The sequence below is a fragment of the Thalassophryne amazonica genome, chromosome 20 (assembly GCF_902500255.1).
Source record: "Thalassophryne amazonica chromosome 20, fThaAma1.1, whole genome shotgun sequence".
NCBI classification, from domain to species: Eukaryota; Metazoa; Chordata; class Actinopteri; order Batrachoidiformes; family Batrachoididae; genus Thalassophryne; species Thalassophryne amazonica.
In genome coordinates, this window is record NC_047122.1 from 66,232,738 (window position 1) to 66,256,155 (window position 23,418).

Below are 23,418 nucleotides of genomic sequence, written 5' to 3' on the forward strand. Positions count from 1 at the left end.
CACTGCAACTCCTCAGCATCACGAGTACTAACGCATATGCTGGCTCCATAAAAATCACAGCAAAAAGGTCAAAATGAAACATTCCACAACCATAAATGCACTCCAGAGACTCCAAAACACTCCACAACACCAGTGTAAGTAAGGTGCCATGACACATTCTGCACAGCTCCAACAGTACCTGTGTGTGGGGCATTATGTCCAGCAAACTTCTCAAAGTATGCAGTAAAATTGGGAAAATATATTAAAATATTCAAATGTCCACTAAAATAATGCACTGTTGTTGCATTGGTTCCCAAACAATTGGGGATTGGGGGGGGCAAAAAGAGAATGATCAATTACACTGCAAAGCAATTAGCAAGAGGGATTGCACTGTATTGTGCACCCTGACGGGGCCGTTCTTCTTTTCAAACTATGCACGTTTTGGGTGCACTGTTCATTTTTCCCCCCAATAATATATCTTATTGACTTTGTATAAACAAAACAAACACAGCACAGATCTTAACAAATTACACAAGAGTAATAATGTACATGGTTACGTCAAGGCACATTTGGCTCACAGACATGACTGACTGCATAAGGATCATGTCAAAGGTAGAAATTTAACAGCCTGTGACTTATTGATGAAGACAAATTGCAGGCGCCCTTTCTGCAACAGATTGACAAGATCAGCGGGAAGACAATCAAGGAGGGGCTGCCATATTTTATAAAAGGCGCCGCTGCTACCCTTTAAAACAGCATTCTTGTTTGTGACCAGTGGAAAGACAAAGAAAACTTCACGACCATTTTTGTACTTTCATGAACGCGAGAGATGTGAGAACAGAATCAAAGTAGAAATCAGTTTGCAGTGTGCAAAGATGTACATGAGTATGCACAGATTACCTTCATCTTAAACTCAAAACAATCGCTTGCAATTAGAATATGATTCACTGGCACTTAGTGCAGCCTGTATGGCAAACTGTGATTTGCATAAAACAGATCCTGCTATGAAGATATGAGAAACAGAAATTATATATGATTTGAACATGATCGCAATTACAGGATATTAGGTTTGAAAGGAAATAATGGGCATGAGCTCAGTGTCAAATGTCTACAATGACACCAAATTAGGTAAATGGTGCCATAATGACAGCAGTTTTTGAGTGCTGTCCACCATTTTAAAGGGCAAAAAAATGATTGGACAGTTGCTGATACGCTCATCATACTAAAGGCCAAATGAGCCGAATGAGCACATTCAGGAAGTGTCAAGGTGCATTCACAGCCATCGGACAGCATTTTGAGCACAGTCTGAACAGTCGGATACAGTCATGAGGCCACCCTGAATGTTTTGCCCATGTTCAAAACAATCGCGGCGCAGTCAAAGTCTAAATATATCGAACGGCAGTCAAAGTGCCGTCTGACCGCAATCTGACTGCATCCTCAAAACATTCTCAGTGTCAAAACAGCATTCGGAACAGACAGATCATGCTCGCGAGACGTTCGCCATGATCAGGCAAGTCAAATCCTGCTGGCATGTCCTGATTGTGCCACGGATGAGCCATACACTGTCATCCACCCCACCCCACCCCCACACGGGTTGAGACAATGTAGGTTAAATAATATGATCATCATAGCTGTAACACCTTGAGCAGATGCACCGTGCCGCTGCCCCAGGGCAAATCAATGCGTCTTCAGCCTGTGATAAGATCCCTGTCATCTTGGGAAGACCAGGAGACAGTCACATCAGCCAAGTGCCGACGGCACATGCTTCATCCACCACAAAATATATATCCTATATGACACACTATCCAGCCAGACAGTGGGATGCCTGCTGCTCATCAGGGCTTGTGACACGCAATCACAAAGTCCAGATGGTATGTCATGTGAGGCATTAACTGATTGGCAGGACACACGTGTGAACCATGGTGCGTCCATCTCATGGACCTAATCCTGGAGAAAAGAAAGGCATGAGGCTGAATCATCTGATCGTCCCACCGCGCATGTGTGAGATCATTTCATCTGATCACCCTACTGAGCGTGCGTGATGCTGGGTCATCTGATCGCTGTGCCCCACTGCATGTGCATGTTCAATGGATCCCATTTGGGGTGTGCAATCTCCAGCTGATTTTCTGGGGAGGGGGAGAGAGAGCGAGAGAGCGAGAGCACGTGTGCAAGGCGGGGCGTGCAGCTGTTGTGTAATGCTTTACTGTCAAGACCTGCCTTACCTCCCATCTGGATCATGTACGTCATCCAATATCTGCGCTGATATATGTCATCCAGGGTCCCCTGAGATTGTGGGTTTGTTGTAATACATCGCGGACTGGTGTCTATTACTGGTGGCTGCAGCGGTAATAATGGTTTTGGGTGTGCACGTTGGTGTTCTGATGGCCATAATACTCTTAATACATGAGGTTATATGCACTACAGGTATGCGATTGTCATCGTCCGACATCCAGCAGATAGCAGACCACAGTGCTCAATCAGCCACGCCCCTCCCCTTGCTTGACTTCCACCCAGACTTCTGGTGGCGATCGGACCTCACCCGCATGGCATTCAAGTGCATTCTTGTTATTTTTACTTTACTCTGACAGCATTCTGGGTATTGTACTGTGTTCCAACTACAGTTGATCTGCAATCATAAGCATATGCACAGGATGTGCACGAATTAGTCAAAGTAGGATCCGCCCACATTCTAAGTAGTGGAATGGTATTTGTACGCGGCTGTACGAATGTCTGTCCCTCCCGACTGCAACTCAAAGTTTGGCTTTTTTTCCCCCCATTCTGGCTGATTTGACTTGATTCCTGCTCATTCATGCTAAGTGTGACGGGGTCCTGAGAGTTGCCACTGTTTAGAGTCTAAGTTAGCAGAAAATGTCTGAAGTTGATTTCAAGTGTTATATATCCCTTAGAATTCAACTAACTCAGTCATTACAAAAATGAAAACAGCTTGGTGCAGTACAGTGAATACATCTAGATGACATTCTCAACGAGTCACCACGATGTCCCTCACAACTCTGAAGGAGTTAAAAGCTTCACTTACTGTGATTGGAGAGACTGAGCATAGAGTACATTCTACAAGTGGGACCACTAATTTACCTTAAACATCTTCTCCCCTCAGTGTGGGCATTTGCCCTGATCCACTGCCCGTAGAATAACAGCATCCCACACTTAGCTACCCCATGTGAGAGAGGGAAGTGTGGAATGAGCTGCTTGGTGTACTGCCACCATGACATGGACCCAGACAAGTGGTACAAAACTAATGAATGAATGAACAAATCTTTTCTTCTTCCTCAGGTCCCTGGACCTTCTCACGCTCTGTCTGATGTTTTGATCCACATCCACCACAACTGATATTTTCAGTTCCTTCTCAGCCACCACTATGTATGCTTGGGTGGCCAGCATCTTCTTATCTTAGCACCTTGATCTGCTCGACTCAACAGCCTTTGGCGGTGTTCCCCACGTGGACTTTACTACTTTCAATTCGGGCTGAAACGATTAGTCGAGTAACTCATTAAAATTGGATTACAATAAATGTTGTAGTCCATATGCCAGGCCTGTGTGTGGCGCTGTAACGTCCCCAGAAAAAAAAGCAGAAGACTAGACCAATTTAGCACTAAAAGCTACTTCTTTCCAACGCGACACAGAGTAAAATAAAGCCTTTTAAGAGAAAGACTGGTGGCCAAGTGGTTAATGCGCTTGGTTTCAGCGCAGAAGGTTCCAGGTTCAAATCCCACCCCTGCCACATTTCTCCATGTAATGTGGAGTTGCGTCAGGAAGGGCATCCAGCGTAAAACCTGTGCCAATTCAACATGCAGATCCACCTTGGATTTGCTGTGGCCGCCCCGAGTGCAAAAAAGGGAGCAGCCGAAGGGACTTACTAAGAGAAAGACTGATCATCTGAAATAGACTTACTGTGTATTTAAAGAGAAGCAGTGTGTTTGTCTATTTTTAAAAAACACACGGTCTGCTCTACATGGGGGTAACTATTCACCTGGCGGCTGGCTGCTGTCTCTCTCTGCCCGGTGTGAGGGGTCAGCACTCCACCCACAGCTCCGTCCGGCCACACTGAAGAACAGTCTCTGAAAGAAGATCCTCTCAGCAGAAGTCCACTCTTTCGTCTGTGTTTTGCTCAGACTCACAGTGAGTGTTTCGCTTTTTAATTTCACTTTTTTGGGAAACACTTCACAAACACGGTAAATTAAAAAAAAAAAACTGACTGCAAGGCTTCCATGTTCAACCTCCAGCTGAAATGCATCTGCTGAATCGCAGAGAAAGATGGATAAATAAATAAATTACGCAGGGACCCAGTCCACAAACCTTTAAGAAAAACAAACAAACCAAAAAATGGTTAAATTCTACAAGCTGGGGGGAAAAAAATCAAAACAAAGCCACATCCCATCACCAGTTCACCAAAATGTCAAGGCTTCGGTGCAGTGACATTGTGCCATTGCTTAGGGAGAGCCCTGGACTATTGATGATTAAAAACGCAAAAGTACTTTTCATCCGATTACTCGATTAATCACCAGAATAATCGATAGAATACTCAATTACTCAAATAATCGATAGCTGCAGTCCTATTTTCATTCCGTATTCAGCAGATGTTCCTGTGCGCCACTGTAATGACCTGGTTGTGTGTCTCAGTGTACAGTGCCTGCATGCTGCACTCTCCCACTAAGTGCTGGGCTGTCTCAGGTAGTGGAGTAATGGATCACAGTTGATCCCTGATCCATATGGCCCACCCCACCATGGTTCAGGATGCATGTGAACTGCTGAATAATGACAAAATTCACATCAGTGTGATTTCATGTCATGGGTCTTGCCCATAAATGTATTTGTTTTGTTACCCACATAATGTCATGGGTCACATTTTTGGAATATGTTTCCAATCACCACACAATTCTAAATCTGGTATTGTTCTCTGCGTATCAACTCTCCATGTTCTCTGGTTATTTCTCTCCCATATTAGACTATGCCTGGTGCTTTTACTTTGAAGTCTCTTCTGTGTTCCCTCCATAGAGCATCGCTTCCTGTTTCTGATCATCAAAGTTCAAGGGTTTTGGCACTTCTTTGTGGAATTGTTTGGTTGCCTTTCTAACTACTGTCAATATTACCCCATCGCCAGATTGTCTAGGCTCATTCTTGCTCTCTTGCATTACTTCCGTTGTAGACCCACAGTGCCATTCCGAGGAAACTGAGTTTGCTTGTCATTTCTGGATTGGATTTGCTTGCTATGATCGAATTCTGCACTGACTTTCTGCTTAAATTTTGGATAACCCTTCTGGTGCTCCTGCTGAAAGACTGTTGCATGTTGAACTGATTACCCGTGTGCTTGACCTCAGCCTGTAGTAACAACCATGCCTTTGGCCTTATGTTTACAAACCGTTGCCAAAGAGCCTGTCGGACAATAAACCAGCTTTGTCCAATCATTGCCGTGGTTCTCTACGTTGGGGTTCACTGGATACGCCATTATACATAAACACATAATGTCACTCAAGCAATTTACAGTACAGGCTGTAATGTGTAGGCTGTTATTCTGTGGGTCTTTTGCGATGTGCTTCTGCGCTCTGTGGATGCATCTATTATATGGCAGCATCACATCGTACCATCTTAATGCAGTGATTCCCGAAGTGTGCCTGTGTGGGGTTTGTTTTTAATGCCCCAATGCACAGCATTAAAATGGAAATGCACAGCGTCATTAGTGAGCTGGAGAGCTCACAAAACATTTGAAGAGCACGTAAGAGTGACAGTGTGGAGTATATCTGTATGCATTTTATACATGAAAGGAGGGCTGGTTTAACAAAGAGAGAGAAGCTGTGTTAAAAAAAATGTGTACACAAACCCACAGGATAAAACTGCTGCTGATCAGCACCAACAGACACAAAGGCACCGTTCTGCAGCAAACATGCAGTAGGTGTGTTGTCCTTGAGAGGGCACTGCGCAGTTTCCTCTGGTCTCTATCGACTCCGACTGTTGGGAAGTTTTATTTTTGCTGCTGAATATTTCACCTATAAAGATGATGTTACGGTAAAAACTGTAAGACAAACAAATCTGTCTCAGAAATATTAATGTTAAAAACCGATCAAAAGAAGTGATAAATTATATAAAACAGCTCCAATATATAGCTTTTGTTAAAATCAGACCATTCATAATCACTAGAAACACCACCATGACATTATTATTATTTTGCAGTTCACTTTTGATGTGGTACAGAACCATCTGGAGAAAGTCAAACTCGTCTTGAATGCTGAAAAATCCAAAATAATGTTTTTCTCAAAATCACCTGTTTCCTTGGAGAACGTACCATCAATTAAAGAAGTTACAAGTATTTGGGATTAGCTATTGACATGGCACTTTCTTTCAAAGTTCACCTTACACACTTGATCTCCAAACTGAGGGTGAAGCTCGGCTTCCTCTACAGAGATAAGTCACGTTTTTTCCGAAAGTGCTCAGAAGCCCCTCATAATTGCCCTTACTGGACTATGGCGATGTCGTGTATATGTGCACTTCCACCAGTTGTCTACAGTCCGTAACCCGGCTGTATCACTGCGCCATGAGATTCATCACTGGTTGTAGCCGCCTCACCCACCACTGTGAGTTGGATGCCAAAGCTGGCGTGACCTCTTTGACAGTTAGACCATATACACATTGGATGACTCTGGTTTACAAAACTCTTATTGGTCTGGTTCTGACCTATTTATCCAGTTTACTTCGGAGATCTGAAAGCTGTTATGCTTTGCGCTTAAATGACATGTTGTGCTTTTGTGTACCTCATGTCCGCACTTGAAGCGGGAAAGAAATCTTTTCGTTTTTCTGCTCCATCTGACTGGAATGTTCTCCAATCCCATTTGAAACTGTCTGGGTTGACGTCATTGAACATCTTCCGCTCCATATTAAGAGATCGGGAATGGAATTCTTTTGCACAATGCTCGTGTTTCTAAATTCAAATTTATGTTAGACGATCCATCGTTCCTCTTTCCTGTGACCAAGCTGATTGTATTTTTGCAGTTTATTTGTCATTAATGTTCTCATGATGACGTGTGCTGCTGTCTTTCTTGGCCAGGTCACGTTGTAAAAGAGGTTTTAATCTCAATGGGCTATCTGGTTAAATAAAGTTTATTACCTCCGCCGAGGAGGTTATGTTTTCACTGGTGTTTGTCTGTCTGCTTGACTTTTAACAAGATAACTCAAAAAGTTTTGAACGCATTTGAATCAAATTTGGTGGAATGATGAGGAATATGTCCAGGATCAATTGATTAAAATTTGGTGATGATCCGGATTAAACTCTGGAATATAGCATAATGTATTAGTTTGCCCTTTTGTGTATCCGCATCCTTCGATATTGATATCAATCAATCAATCAATCAATCAATTTTTTTTTATATAGCGCCAAATCACAACAAACAGTTGCCCCAAGGCAACTCTATGTGGTGTGGTGGAGGAATGCGCTCTACCGAGTGCCCTTCTAGTTATTATGATCAAGCACAGCTGCTGCCATTATGACCCAGACCCCGAAAAGTGGCAGAAAATGAATGAATGAAAGCAAAAGCATTATAGTGTCAACTGACAATGTTTTTTTTATTGGAAAAAATTATGAAAAAGACACTATTCAATTCTGAAGCTGATTTGAACAAGAACTTTTTTTTTTCTTTCTCATTCAAACATCACACAAATATAAAGGCAGCTAAAAAGTAAAAAAAAAAAAAAAAAAAATGCAGTTGTACAAAAATCCAGGTTTATCTAAATATTTGGTTTTGGCTCTCGACACGACCTCAATGGAGCTGAAATTATACAATGAAGATGTGATTGAAGTGCAGGGACTGTACGGGTGCTCATCAGTGAAACAAATTCCCCAGAGTCCCCAGGCAAAGGACGCCAGTCCACTGCAGGTTACTTCCCCAAACAAGGCTGGTACTTATTAAAGCCCGGGTGAGCTGGCACAATGTAGATGAAGAGTGGCACACAACTGGACTTGAACATCGGTCTAAATATGTATAATATGTACATCTTTTCCAATGTTTGCACATCTGACAAAGAAATAGCTTTTATCAAAGCAAGTTTGTACCCACCACTGATGAATGCGTGTGTATGAGAGCGTGTGCACGTGAGAGCACAGAGTGCAGGTGTCTGAAAATATGATTTGTATATATGATGTAAGCGTGAGAATATAGTGTGATGATGTTTGAAAAGTGTGACTGTGTATGTGTGCATGTATGTATATATATATATATATATATATATATATATATATATATATATATATATATATATGTGTGTGTGTGTGTGTGTGTGTGTGTGTGTGTGTGTGTGTGTGTGTGTATATATATGTATATATGATGAGTGTGAGTGTGAACAAAGTAGTATCTTTTGTATATGTTTTTGAATTGATAAAATGTTGAAAGTTTTTATGAATGGTATACTTGAGGGGTGAGGTATTATATGTTTACAGTATCAATAGTCTTTGTGCCAAATGGATTTTCTTTTCATTTACAAATGCTGTTATTTATAATTAGACATCAACCTGTCCAAGGACTACAGGTGGAAATTAGTATTTTTTGCTATAACCTGGCACAATGCATCTTTCCTGTTTTTTAGGTCAATGTATTATTGTGCACTGTCCCTGAGAAATAAAATCATACCATACCATATTGGGGCCACTCAGTCAGATAAAAACCTTAAAACAAACAAAAGTGCACCTTAAAAGGTCCCCTATGGAAATAACAGTGTCACATACTTCTGATAACGATTAGTTTAATGTGCATTTTTTTTTTTTATTTCAAGTTTGTTTGTTTTATTGCTTACTTATTGTAATTGCATCTTTTTTCACAATCTGTAATGTTAAAACTAAATTAAGTTCAAAGGCACTATGCATCGTTTCTCCTGCTACAGAAGCCTGTAACTGAGTTGTGTGGGTCTCTTGGTGGCTTCCCTCACTAATCTCCTGCATGCACAGTCACTCAGGTTTTGATTTACCACACAGTAACACGCTGCTTGTATTTCTTAGTGACTGATGTAAATCACATCAAAGACATATTCAGTGACTTTGAAATGTTCATGTATCCATCCCGACTTGTCACAAGACAACTGGCTGTAAAAGTGATTATTTGTATTGACAATAATTTTGATATTTTGTTTGTCCTCGTGTCTTCTGTAAGTGTTGGGACTGTGTATAAAACTGGCTGTAACTCCTAAATGATTAATGCGATCATGTGTTAAACTCCTTGAACTAACAATGACAATCTGCAGCATGAGCACACATTAATCCTTTCATTTCAACGGCAATGTGGTGTTGTACAGAAGGGGAAAAACAAATTTAAATTGTGTCAGTGTCCAAATTCTTATGTACCACAGACTGGGATCATAAAACCTGGTTGAGTGATCGAATAAAAAAAATCAGATGTTTGTTTTAGTCACTGATAGAAACAGAGATTAAGGGTTGTTGCAAAGACTGAAATAAAAGAGAGAGAGAAAAACAGAAACATCCTGAGTGTGAAGCTTTTCACAGATCTGTAATGAAAATATATGGGCTAACCTTTTGTGCTGACAACTTTAGAGGTAAGCTCCAGCGTCTCGATATCTTCTGAGCCAATGTTGGCCAAGGTGAGCATCAGCTGCTGGGTTTCGCCGTTGAAAAGCTGAAGGGACACAGCGCTGGACAGCTCCTCTTTGGACATGGGCTGTGGCGTGTGGGCCGATCTGTGCAGGAATGCAGAAACGGGACATTTACTTTAAGACATTTTCTTTTGTGAGTAAAAAAGATCAAGACATAGTGCTGGCTGTGTTTTGTTGTCCCATTAATGACCTCTGCCTAGGACAGGTCTTTGATGGTCTCCGACCTGGACAGTTTCATTGTCTGATAGCTGAAAAACAAAAAATATCAGCACATAAGTTAATGAACCAGTTTTCACAAACTCTGTGAAGTTAGAGGTTGAACTTCAGACAGATGTTCAGAGATGTTCCTGGTCATGAGGAGTCCCAGATGTGGAAGAGTGGCTTTAACACGTCGCTTTCACAAAAAAACGATCCAATTAATTCCTGCACTGTGCACCTGGACAGGAATTATATCAAATCCAGAGTTAAATGCATCACTGCATCTCTAATTTTGTGTGTGGGAGAAAAAAGAGTGACAGAAAGGGTCTCAGCCTCACTATATCTACATTCTGGGTCTGAAGCACAGGTCCAGCTGCTGGCATCCACTTCAGTAACCTCTCTGCTTCCCTGTTGAGTTACTGCTGGTGAGCTAAAGTCTTAGTAGGTGCCGTTATCTCCAGCCAACTGATTCCACTCTTAGTCTCTCTGGCCGGGGCGCTGTCCCTGGGTTTCCAGAAGACCTGGAATCTGGGATCAGCATTTGAGTTCTGCTAGCAGAAGTATTCAAGAGCTGAAACTAGAGACTCTGCACCAAGATGGACCATTTGAACTTTAATAACTGACTCTGTTTTGTTTCATTTTTAAATTCATCTTTTATTTAAAAAAAACCCTTGGAAGTGTTAGAATGGCCTAAGCAGTGGGTCACCCCGCTGAGTCTGGACTGCTTGAGGTTTCTTCCTTATTATAAATAAAATAAATTGAAACTCAATTAATGTTGACCCAGTGCTACAAAAAACAATGGCAAACAAAAACGAGCACTGTGATGTAGACTGATGTCTAGAGAGGTCTACAGAACCAGTGTTTTGATCTCTGCCTGAGATAAATGTAGTATTTCCACAGAACAGAGTCAGAGTCAGAGCTGTGTCAGTCACAGTCAGTCAGAGCTGCGTGTCGTCAGAGCGAGCTGCAAAAAGTTTGTACCTGAGTTTTCAGAGGTGGTGTTTGTAGTTGCCATCTGCCACGCCGGTGTTTGCCAACCCGGACAGTGGGAATACCACCTCAACCGGCAACTTAGCCCCGCGACTGGACAGCAACAACGTCCGAGGCCCGCCCAACGTGGTGAATTCACTGAGGCCGCCCGCTGCGTCATTAGAGCCGCGCGTCACGAGTGCCGCTTCCCCGAGGCCTCGTGCAGCCACCGCGGATCCATCAGCGCGGAAACACCGAGGCCGCGCGGCACCAGCGCAGTGCAGATCCATCCCGGTGACAAACAACGCAGGCTGTTAACATCGGCGATCGACAAGCTGCTCATAAGCCGACCATGGGGCCTAAGAAGGTTCTGACAGCGGAGGAAGGTGACGATATTAAAAAATCTCTGGACTTTCTATCAGAGGAGATTTCTGTTGTGAAGCAGCAACAGAAATCAATTATGGATCTGGTGGAGGAGGTGAAGGCATTACAGCTCCAGAATGCCGAGAAAGACCGGCATCTGGTGCAGCTGGAAAATAGAGTGGCTGAATTGGAGCAGTACACCAGAATTAACTACGTCATCATCACAGGTCTTCATATCAAACCACGGTCCTACGCACGGGCGGTAACAGATGAGAGCGGAGGGGAGCCCAGTGAACAGGAGGTCAGCTCTGTGGAAAAACAGGTTGCTGATTTCCTCCTATCTAAAGGTATAGAAATGGATTTAAATAACATTGAAGCGTGCCACCCTCTGCCCCGGAGAAATGACGGTAATAAACGAACCGTCATCATGAGATTCATCAACAGAAAACACAAAACAGCACTGTTAAAACAAGGAAGAAAACTGAAAGGGACAAACGTATTCATCAATGAACATCTCACCAAACGGAATGCCGACATCGCCAGGAAAGCACGCTTCTTGAAGAAACAGGGAAAAATCCAGCACACATGGACTTAAAACTGTAAAATATTCATCAAACTGAACGGATCACCAGAACAAGCAAAGGTCATGGCAATAAGGAACATCGAGGAGCTGGACAAATATGAACAATAGTGTTTCTTAAAGCGAGGATCTGGACAAATATGACCAATAAGGTATGAGGACACAAACACATCACAACACCATGACACAGACCAGAGGAACCTATTCATCTACTACCTATTCATCTACATCTGGAGACAAGAAGGATATAACTCAAAGGATTGCTGATCATGGAAAAGTAGAACTGAGAACATTTAAATACACAGACCACAATGTACTGGACTTGGAGCACGATATAGACCCGGACAATAATTTCTTCTCAAATATCAATGACAGTTGTTGCTATTATACAGATGAACAGTTTAATCGGATCATTAGAACGGATAACAAATTATCAATAATCCATTTCAACAGCAGAAGTCTATATGCAAACTTTAACAACATTAAAGAATATTTAAGTCAGTTTAAAAAAATATTTAACATAATTGCTATATCAGAAACATGGATCAATGAAGATAAAGGAATGGATTTTGAACTGGATGGATATGAATTTAATTGTGTAAACAGAAAAAATAAGAGTGGAGGAGGAGTGGCTGTGTATGTGGATAAGAACATGGATTATAAAATAGTAGACAATATGACAACTGTGATTGATAACTTATTAGAATGTATAACTATTGAAATATGTGAAGAAAAAAGCAAAAATGTATTAGTCAGCTGTATATATAGAGCACCAGGATCTAGTATTGAAACATTCACTGACTGTATGGAAAAAATGTTCTCAAAAACTAATCAAAAAACTGTGTTCATTTGTGGTGACTTAAATATTGATCTGCTCAATCCAAATAAGCATAAAATAACAGATGAATTTATCAGTATAATGTACAGTATGAGTTTATATCCAAAAATCACCAGGCCAAGCAGAATTACATCCCATAGTGCCACCTTAATTGATAATATATTCAGCAATGATATTGAGAATAACACTGTGAGTGGATTATTAATCAATGACATTAGTGATCATCTACCAGTTTTCATTGTTTATAATAGAAACCATCGGCGGAATCAGCCAGAGGAGAAAATAAAATACAGGCGAATGCGGACAGAGGAAAACATGAACACACTAAAGAAGGATTTACAGGAGCAAAACTGGGAAAAGGTATACAGTGAAAGTGATGTTGATAGTGCATATGAAACTTTTTTACAAATATTTACATCATTATATGATAAAAATTGTCCAATTAAACAAGACTACAGAAAACAAAAAATCCAAGCTCGACCATGGATGACGAAAGGGTTACGAAATGCATGTAATAAGAAAAATACACTGTATAGAGAATTCATAAAACTAAAGACTAAAGAGGCAGAAAATAGATATAAGAAATACAAAAATAGATTAACTAATATTATACGGGTATGTAGGAAGGAATATTATAGTAACATATTATATAATAACAAAAACAATATTAAAGGAATATGGGATATATTAAATAGCATTATCAAAAATGGTAATAAAAAACAGAGTTACCCTCAGTATTTCATTGATAATAATGTCAAGAAGGAAAATAAGGATGAGGTAGTCAACGGTTTTAATAATTTTTTTGTAAATATTGGACCAAGCTTGGCAGAAAAAAATCACGATTCCCAACCTGAGGATTGGGATAATAATCTCATAGAAAGAAATCCCTGTTCAATGTTCCTCACAGCAGTGGATGGAAATGAAATTATAGACATTGTGAATAATTGTAAATATAAAACATCTACCGATTTAAATGAAATTGATATGGTGGTGGTAAAACAGGTCATTGAATGGATTGTAGAACCATTAACATACATCTGTAACTTATCATTTCAAACCGGTAAATTTCCCAATCAAATGAAAATAGCTAAGGTTGTGCCGCTGTATAAGATTGGGGATAGACACCACTTCACAAATTATAGACCTGTTTCTTTGCTTCCACAATTTTCCAAATTATTAGAAAAGTTATTCAATAATAGATTAGACAAATTCATAAATAAACATAAATTACTTACTGATAGTCAATATGGATTCAGAGCACATAGTTCAACATCACTTGCATTAATAGAATCAGTTGAGGAGATTACAAACGCCATAGACCACAAATTACATTCAGTTGGAATATTTATAGACCTTAAAAAGGCTTTTGATACAATCAATCATGACATATTAATCAATAAACTTGAACAGTATGGGATTAGGGGGTTGGTGTTGCACTGGGTGAGAAGCTACTTAAGTAACAGAAAACAGTTTGTGAAGTTGGGGGAATATACATCATCATGCTTGGACAATGCTTGTGGCGTCCCACAGGGGTCAGTATTGGGTCAAAAACTGTTTCTAATTTATATAAATGATATTGTCAATGTTTCCAAAATATTAAAATTAGTATTATTTGCAGATGACACAAGCATTTTTTGTTCAGGGGGGGATTTGCAGGAGTTACTGAGGAGGATCAGTATAAAAATGGGAAAATTGAAAATATGGTTTGACAGAAACAAATTATCATTAAACTTAAGTAAAACAAAATACATGTTATTTGGCTACTGTAATACAGACATACAGGTTCAGTTACAAGTCGAGGGGGTAGATATTGAAAGGGTACATGAAAATAAGTTTCTGGGGGTGATAATAGATGATAAGATAAACTGGAAGACTCATATAAAACATATACAAAGTAAACTGTCAAGAAGCATTTCAGTTCTAAACAAAGCGAAACATATTCTGGACCACAACTCACTCCGCATTCTTTACTGCTCACTGGTTTTACCATATTTACAGTACTGTGCAGAGGTATGGGGTAATACTTATAAAGGTACAACACAATCACTATCAGTAATGCAGAAAAGAGCTATAAGAATTATTCATAATACTGGATATAGAGATCATACAAATCCACTATTTTTACAATCCAAATTCTTAAAATTCACAGACTTGGTTAATTTTCAAACAGTACAAATTGTGTATAAAGCAATAAACAATTTACTTCCAGCAAATATTAAAAATATGTTTTTTAACAGATCAGGGGATTACAGTCTGAGGGGGAAATTTAATTTAAAGCATCAGTGGGCACGAACAACATTAAAAGGTTTCTGTATTTCTGTCTGTGGGGTGAGGATGTGGAACAGATTGGGAGTGGGGCTCAAGCAATGTCCAAGCATGAACCAGTTCAAACAGTGGTACAAAAATATGTTTTTTTCTGGGTATAGGGAGGAGGAAGGGTAATGAGGGTTAGGGTGTTTTTGTTTTTTGCTTCGGCTTGTAAATATATAGTATTTTGTATGTAAGTAGGTATGTGTAGGTGTATATTTATGTTTGTGTATATATATGTGTATATATGTATATGTGTATATATGAGTAAATGTGGAGATGTCTGGAGATATACTTGATGTGGACATGTCCTGTCTCTGGCAATCAGTCTGTGAGCAGGACTTATGTCCTTTTTTTTTTTAAACACAGTGATGAGAGAGTTTGAGTGGAGAGCAAGGAAACTAGCAGCCTGCAGCCAGACAGTTTTTTTCACATGCGCACGCAAACAAATCGTCACAGCAACTCGCTCCACGTATGAGAGTCATTAAACGCAGGGAAGACAAAGACAACACACTGGAAATTGTTTTTTCCTTATTTATTCCTTTATTGGTTCATTCTACTGGTGCTTATAGTTGATAAAACTTGGATAAAGTTACTTGCACCAGTGTTAGTGTAGTATAAAATTACGTGCACTGCTCGAATAATATGTGCACAAACTAGCACAAGCACGTACTATTTCGAGCTCTGCATTTTTTTAAGTAGAGTTACAGACTTACATTTTAAAAATAGCGATAACAGTTTGGTTTTCCTCTTCAATCCATCCATCCATCCATCCATTTTCTTCTGCTTTATCCAGAGTCGGGTCACGGGGGCAGCAGCTCAAGCAAAGCCGCCCAGACCTCCCAATCCACACACACCTCCCCCAGCTCCTCCGGGGGAACCCTGAGGCGTTCCCAAGCCAGTCGAGAGATGTAGTTCCTCCAGCGTGTCCTGGGTCTTCCCCGGGGCCTCGTCCCAATGGGACGTGCCCGGAACACCTCTCCAGCGAGGCGTCCAGGGGGCATCCGGAAAAGATGCCCGAGCCACCTCAACTGACTCCTTTCGACGTGGAGGAGCAGCCTCCCAAGTGACCGAGCTCCTCACCCAATCTCTAAGGGAGCGCCCAGCCACCCTGCGGAGAAAACTCAGCTCAGCCGCTTGTACTCGTGATCTCATTCTTTCGGTCATGAGCCAAATCTCATGACCATAGGTGAGGATTGGAACGTAGATCGATCAGTAAATCGAGAGCTTTGCCCCCTATTCAGCTCTCTCTTCACCACGACGGTCCGATACAGCGACCGCATCACAGCAGATGCTGCACCAGATGCTATATCTGGTGCACCAATCCGTCTATCGATCTCACGCTCCATCCGTCCCTCACTCATGAACAAGACCCCAAGATACTTAAACTCCTCCACTTGAGGCAAGGACACTCCACCAACCTGAAGAGGGCAAAGCACCTTTTTCTGGTCGAGAACCATGGCCTCGGATTTGGAGGTGCTGATTCTCATCCCAGACGCTTCACACTCGGCTGCAAACCGCCCCATTGCACGCTGAAGGTCCTGATTTGACGAAGCCAACAGAACCACATCGTCCGCAAACAGCAGAGACGAGATTCTGTGGTTCCCAAACCAGACCCCCTCTACACCCTGGCTGCGCCTAGAAATTCTGTCCATAAAAATAATGAACAGAACCGGTGACAAAGGGCAGCCCTGGCGGACGCCAATGTGCACAGGAAACAGGTTTGACTTACTACCAGCAATGCCGGTAGTAAGTCAATACAGGGACCGGATAGCCCTTAGCAAAGGGCCCCGGACCCCGTACTCCCGGAGCACCCCCCACAGGGTGCCCCGAGGGACACGGTCAAACGCCATCTCCAGATCCACAAAACACATGTGGACTGGTTGGGCGAACTCCCATGAACCCTCGAGCACCCGATGGAGCGTGTAGAGCTGGTCCAGTGTACCGTGACCAGGATGAAAACCACACTGCTCCTCCTGAATCCGAGGTTCGACCATCGTTCGAATTCTCCTCCCCAGTACTCTGGAATAGACCTTACCGGGGAGGCTGAGGAGTGTGATCCCCCTATAGTTGGAACACACCCTCCGGTCCCCCTTCTTTCCTCTTCAATATTTTGGTAAATAGTCTTGAAAACAGAACATAATAAAAAGTGATATCTTTATGCTAAACTATCACCCACCACTGGTTCAAAGTGACAACACACTAAAATACATCATGCTAAAATACATAATGCTCAGCCCAAATTCTCGTCATAGCAGCTCCTCTTTCTTGTTATCTCAGAACTCCTTTCGGACTTTCAGAATCAGAAGAATCAGAAGAAGTTTACTGCCATTGCTAGTGAACAGGATTCACAGACTAGGAATTTGCTTCGGTACAATGGTGCAACATTAAGAAGAGATAAAATGCTAGGATAAAATATAACATATGTGTCAAAATAAGATAAAATATAAGATTAAAAAAAAAGAAATATGAAATATGAAAGGCTGTGTGCAACAGAAAAATAGAGAAACAGAAAAAACAGTGCAGTGGGAGGAGTGCAATTAAAAACCAAAGTACACTGTCTAAAGTGACCCGTGATAAAATGATAAAGTGACAGAGTTAAGCTTAAGGTGGCTGAGTTATGAGGAGTTCATGAGTCTAACGGCAGAGGGGAAGAAACTGTTCTTATGGCGGGCGGTTCTGGTCCAGATGGACCGTAGCCTCCTGCCCGAGGGGAGTGGTTTGAATAGACCATGTGCAGGGTGAGAAGGGTCAGCTGTGATCCGACCTGCTCGGCCCAGAGTCCTGGAGACGTGCAGGTCGTGGAGAGATGGAAGGCTACAGCCGATCACCTTCTCAGCAGAGGCCACAATGCGCTGCAGTCTGTGTCTGTCCCTGGCTGTGGCCCCGGAGTACCACACCGTGATGGAGGAGCAGAGGATGGACTCGATGATGGCCGTGTAGAACTGCACCATCAGCTGGACAGGCAGCTTGGCCTTCTTCAGCTGCCGCAAGAAGTACATCCTCTGCTAGGCCTTCTTGATGAGGGAGCTGATGGTTGACTCCCACTTGAGGTCCTGGGTGATGGTGGTGCCGAGGAAGCAGTGACAGACCACAGTGGTGATGGGGCTGTTGGTGGGGGCGTTCTGTGGCTTTCCTGAAGTCCACGATCATCTCCACTGTTTTCTGGGCGTTGAGCTCCAAGTTGTTGCTGCTGCACCAGGTCACCAGCTGGTCCACCTCCCTCCTGTAGGCAGACTCATCCCCATCCGAAATGAGTCCGATGAGGGTGGTGTCGTCCGCAAACTTAATGAGCTTTACAGAGTCGTGGCTGGAGGTGCAGCAGTTAGTGTACAGGGAGAAGAGCAGCGGGGAAAGGACACAGCCCTGTGGAGATCCTGTGCTGAGAGCCTGAGTGTTCGAGACATTTTTTCCCAGCCTCACATGCTGACTCCGGTCCGTCAGGAAGTCTGTGATCCACCTGCAGGTGGAATTGGGTACGTGGAGCAGAGAAAGCTTGTCCTGGAGTAAAGCTGGAAGGATGGTGTTGAATGCAGAGCTGAAGTCCACAAACAGGATCCTAGCATAGGTTCCTGGGGAGTTCAGGTGCTGCAGGATGGAGTGCAGGGCTAGGTTTATGGCGTCATCTACAGACCTGTTGGCTCTGTAGGCAAACTGCAGGGGGTCCAGGAGGGGGTCGGTGATGGACTTCAGGTGGGATAAAATCAGGCGTTCGAAGGTCTTCATGACTACAGACGTGAGAGCCACAGGACGGTAGTCATTAAGTCCAGTGATGCGTGGTTTCTTGGGGACTGGAACTATGATTGAGGACTTGAAACAGACTGGAACATGGCATGACTCCAGGGAGGTGTTGAAGATCCCCGTGAAGACTGGGGCCAGCTCATCAGCACAGTGTCTCAGGGTGGCAGGAGAGACACAGTCTGGGCCCGGGGTCTTACGTGGATTCAGCCTTTTGAAATGTCTCCTCACGTCCTCCTCTTGGACCGAGAGGGCAACAGGGGGAGTGGAGAGGGCAGCAGTGAGAGGGGGGAGGTCCAGAGTGTTTGAATATCCAGTTGTGTGGGGGGTGGGGAGGTGTGAGTCCTTGTCTTCAAAGCATGAATAGAAGACGTTCAGGTCGATGGCCAGCTTCAGGTCGTCAATAGAACGAGGTGCTTTGGGCTTGTAGTTGGTGATCTCTTTCAACCCCCTCCACACAGAGGCCGAGTCATTGGTAGAGAACCTTTGCTGCAGACGTGAACTGTACATGGATTTAGCCTTTGCCACCTCCTTGCTAAATCTGTACTTTGCACCTCTATAGCTGTCTCTGCCTCCTTCTCTGAAAGCCACCTCTTTCTGCTGACGGAGCTGCTGGAGTTTAGGTGTGAACCAGGGCTTGTCATTGTTATATCTCACCCTGGTACGCTGTGGGATGATGCTGTCTTCACAGAAATGAATATATGACGTCACAGTGTCCGTGTAGTCATCTAGACTGTCTGTTCCAATCCGTGGTGGCCAAGCACGCGTGTAGCTCCTCTACAGCTTCATTGCTCCACACTTTAGACGTCCTCACAACAGGTTTAGAGAGTTTAAGTCTCTGTCTGTACGTGGGGATCAAGTGGACCATCACGTGATCTGAGAGTCCCAAAGCTGCACGGGCCACCGCGTGGTAGGCGCCGCTCACTGTCGTGTAACAATGATCTAACGTGCTCCCTTCTGTGGTCAGGCATTTAACAAACTGTTTGTATTTTGGTAATTCCTGACTGAGATTCCCTTTGTTAAAATTACCAAGAATTATAACAAGAGAGTCCGGAAAGTCTCTCTCCACGCTCATAATCTGATCCGTGAGCGCGCGCTCGGCCTCGTGCACGTCTGCGCTCGGTGGAATATACACAGAGCAAAGTATGAAAGAGTTAAACTCGCGTGGAGAGTAGAACGGTCTGCAGTTTATGAAGAGATATTCCAGAGAGGGACAGCAGTGTTGTTGATATAGAACCAGAGTCCACCCCCTCTTGTTTTTCCACCAGAGAGTGCTCGGTCTCTGTCTGCACGGAGGAGTCGGAATCCCTCTAGTTGGAGCGCGCAGTCCGGTGTCTGTGCATTTAACCACGTCTCCGTGAAGCACAGTACACAAGATGAGGAGAAATCTCTATTCTTCTTCATCAGCAGTGCCAGCTCATCCATCTTGTTGTGGAGTGAGTGGACGTAGGAGAGAAATATCCCAGGTAGGGGCGTGCGAGTGCCCCTTCGTCTGAGGCGCACGAGAGCTCCAGCTCGTTTTCCTCTCCGCCGTCGTCTCACTTTTTTGGCCAAAAAGCGAACCAGTTCAGCTGCAGGCACTAAAAAACTGCCGTAATGTCCATGGGTGTTGATGATTTGATGTTTAGAAGCTCCTCGCGGGTGTAGGGACACAATGACACACGATTCACGCACAAAAACAGACAAAACAGGGAGCACCAGAATACCAGGGTGCCTTCACGTGGCGCCATCTTGGAAGGCGCCACGCCTTGTGCGTCTTGCACAGATCCAACTGCAAACATGACACTAAAAACCTTCAATCCATTTTTACACGGAATACAAAACTTCTGCCAGCAACAAACAACAAAAAGATCTTCATCAACTGTGTGTTTTGATGCTGACTGCTGATGGCTGCCGTCATCGTCCTTGTTAGGGTGACATGGTGTCTGTTACTCTGTCACTTAGAAACAGTAATTCATCCCCAACCTTTTAGTCTGGTCATTTCCTGAAAAGCTGAATCACCTTGAACTGTGCAAAACTTAAAAAGGAACTGAAAATAACTTGAATTTCAGGTGAATTTACATGATTGACTGTTTCTTTCATTGAGCTGTGATCAAGCATAAGGAACAACTATCCAAAGACACAGCAGATTAAATTCAGATGAGATGTTCCTGTAACTGTGTCAGACGGGTTCTCACCGGGGGAGTGAGGTGCTGAGCTGCAGACGAGGAAGGGCCGGGACCACCTCCACCAAACAGCCCCCAGTCTTCACAATCGGAAGGCTATCAAGGAGACACTCACTGGTCACGCCAAACACCGACGTGTGGTAACCTGGGGTTAAATGGAAGAAAGAGGAACGTACAAAAGACAAATCTAAAGTTTAGAAGCTTGTGAGGAATTTGACTTCACAAATCAACAAAGATTCAATATCATTTGGTGAAGGCCATAGAAATATCTTGTGAAACACTCATGGCTAAATATAAATGTAAGCAAATAACCAGGAAGAAAAAAAAATTGCCCCATATGAGTATTTATTAAAGGCTAATTAATAAATAAAATTATAGTGGTGCCAAAGAATTTTTTTTGATGACTTAAATCTTAACCTAAAGGTTGTACACTTTTATACCATTATAATTGTTTAATTTAAAAAGGAAATTGTAACAACAAACACTGTTAAATCTTTTACTGTAGTTTGTTGTATTAACATGTTTCCATGTTGAACTGCTGTTAAACAGACCATCTGACAGGAAGCATAAAGGAGACAGTAAAAAGAAAAACAAATGCTTTGGAACATTTTAAGAGGAAAAAGATAACAGACGCAGCTTCTGTTGTGTGGAACACGGTGACAGATGGTGAGTGTTAACACTTCGGCTCTGTGTTTGCATTTGGGTTTTAACTATATTTTTACATTCCGGTTAGGGCTGGTGATGCACACATTCCCATTATTCCTGCATCGTATCTCAGCTCCCAGCTTATGGGCCAAGTGTTAGCATTAACGTTTTAAATCGCCCGTGCTTCCAGTATAGTTGAGTTAACATTTTGTTGAGATGTGATGATGGTCGTGTTGCAGGGATGTGACTCAGTAACGGTGACATCAGAGGAAAAGTAAACCCTGAGGCCGGAGGCACAAAGGGTTCTGGATGCTATGAAATTTTCCAACACATTGGAGCAAGAAATTTAAGAAATTCCATGAGAATTTCATGAGGTGATTTTGAAAATTTTGTGAAATACAGCAGTCCGAGTCTTTATTAGAATTGGTGCACGTGGTGACAATCCAGTAAAGAATACACATCCGTCACCAACGGTAGGACGATTATGTGCACAGCAGTAAAAGTGTCCGTAGTACTTAAGATTTTTCAGGCACTAATTCAGGCTGCACTAATGGAAAACACAGTTTGACTTAGCAATTAAAACAGTTATAAGTCATGTTTCTACAGTAATGTTCAGTATTTGAACAGAGAAATAAAGTCGACATGAAATAATATCAGCACAAGTTAGTTATTCTGAGATATTGTACCGAGAATAAAGATGCCATTAACAATAACTTAATGAGTCATGAAAAAAATTAGGATCCTTTCTCTGCGGTCCTGAATGAGAACACTGTGTACAATGTTTTACAGAATATCATAAAATAATTAAAAGTTGGATTCAATTTCAACATGAACAGTATGAGTGAATAATAAAAATCCCTTTGTCAAAACCATGAAAAGTACAAAAAAAGAGAAAAGGAGCAAAACTGATCTGAGTTTATAACTTTTTCTTTCTTTCTTTTTTAAACAAGAGACGAGGATGTCCACATTGTCTAGTGAGAATGAGCACACACTCGGCAACTGTTGGAAATAACTTGTTTTCCAGAGCTGTGAACTTTCAGCCAGTTTGGCTACGTACACATTTTGAGACGACGGACACTTTGTCCTGAATGTTAATGGAGATTTTTTTTCTTTTCTTTTTTTTTTTTTTACTGCGAGTGCATGAACACAGTTGTAGCAGAGTTTGTATGTAACAAAGGCACATATCTTGAAGTGGACTTACAGCCGTTAACACACACAAAATCCTTGACATACTGCTGCCTACTGTTGTGTGGGCCGCCAGAAGAGGAGGTACTGCTGGCCCACCACCAGAGGGCGCCCTGCCTGAAGTGCGGGCTTCAGGCACGAGAGGGCGCTGCCGCCACGGACACAGCCGGGAGTGACAGCTGTTACTCATTACTTCCTGACAGCTGTCACTCATTCTTCATCACCTCACTCCATAAAACCCAGACGTCATCTCCACCTAATCGCCGAGATATCGTACTTCATTGAAGGTAATATCCTCAGCCGTTTTGTGTTACAATATATCTGTATATTGTGAGTGTTTGCAGGAGTACCGGTTCCTCTATCTGTGGAAGCTGAGTGAGTGCAGGACGGCACTCTTTTCCCCTGAGGAATCTCTGCGGTACTCATCACATACTGAGTGAGAGGTGGAGGTGGCATTCCCACCGTTGTTGTTACTGGGTGTACACACACCCACACTTGACTGTCTTTGTTCTCGCCAGCAGTACCAGATCCGACAGTCGGAGACGGTGATCACCTGGGAATTCGGGACTTGGCGGCTCCAGTATTTACCAGGTTCGGTGGTGGCAGAAATCGTGTGGTTCCGGCCCTTCTCAGGACAGACGTCTTCTATCCTCGAGCCTGCCCACACGTCACCTTTGTAATTTGACTGTAATCATATTCTGAGATTGTCTGTATATTCGTTGTGCACATTTCACAACATTAAATTGTTACTTTTTGGCTCATCTATTGACCGTTCATTTGCGCCCCCTGTTGTGGGTCCGTGTCACTACACTTTCACAACACCTACATCACGTTACCACCCACAT

The 23,418-nt window shown here is 42.7% G+C and overlaps 1 protein-coding gene across 1 annotated transcript in view; it reads right to left on the reverse strand.

Annotated features, from left to right (window-relative positions):
* trappc9 (trafficking protein particle complex 9) overlaps nt 1-23,418 on the reverse strand; it is a 417,688-nt gene that overhangs the window by 300,314 nt on the left and 93,956 nt on the right. Inside the window, 2 exon segments of the mRNA XM_034160137.1 lie at nt 9,506-9,669; nt 20,756-20,888. Of these exon segments, the coding sequence (XP_034016028.1) occupies nt 9,506-9,669; nt 20,756-20,888 (297 nt within the window).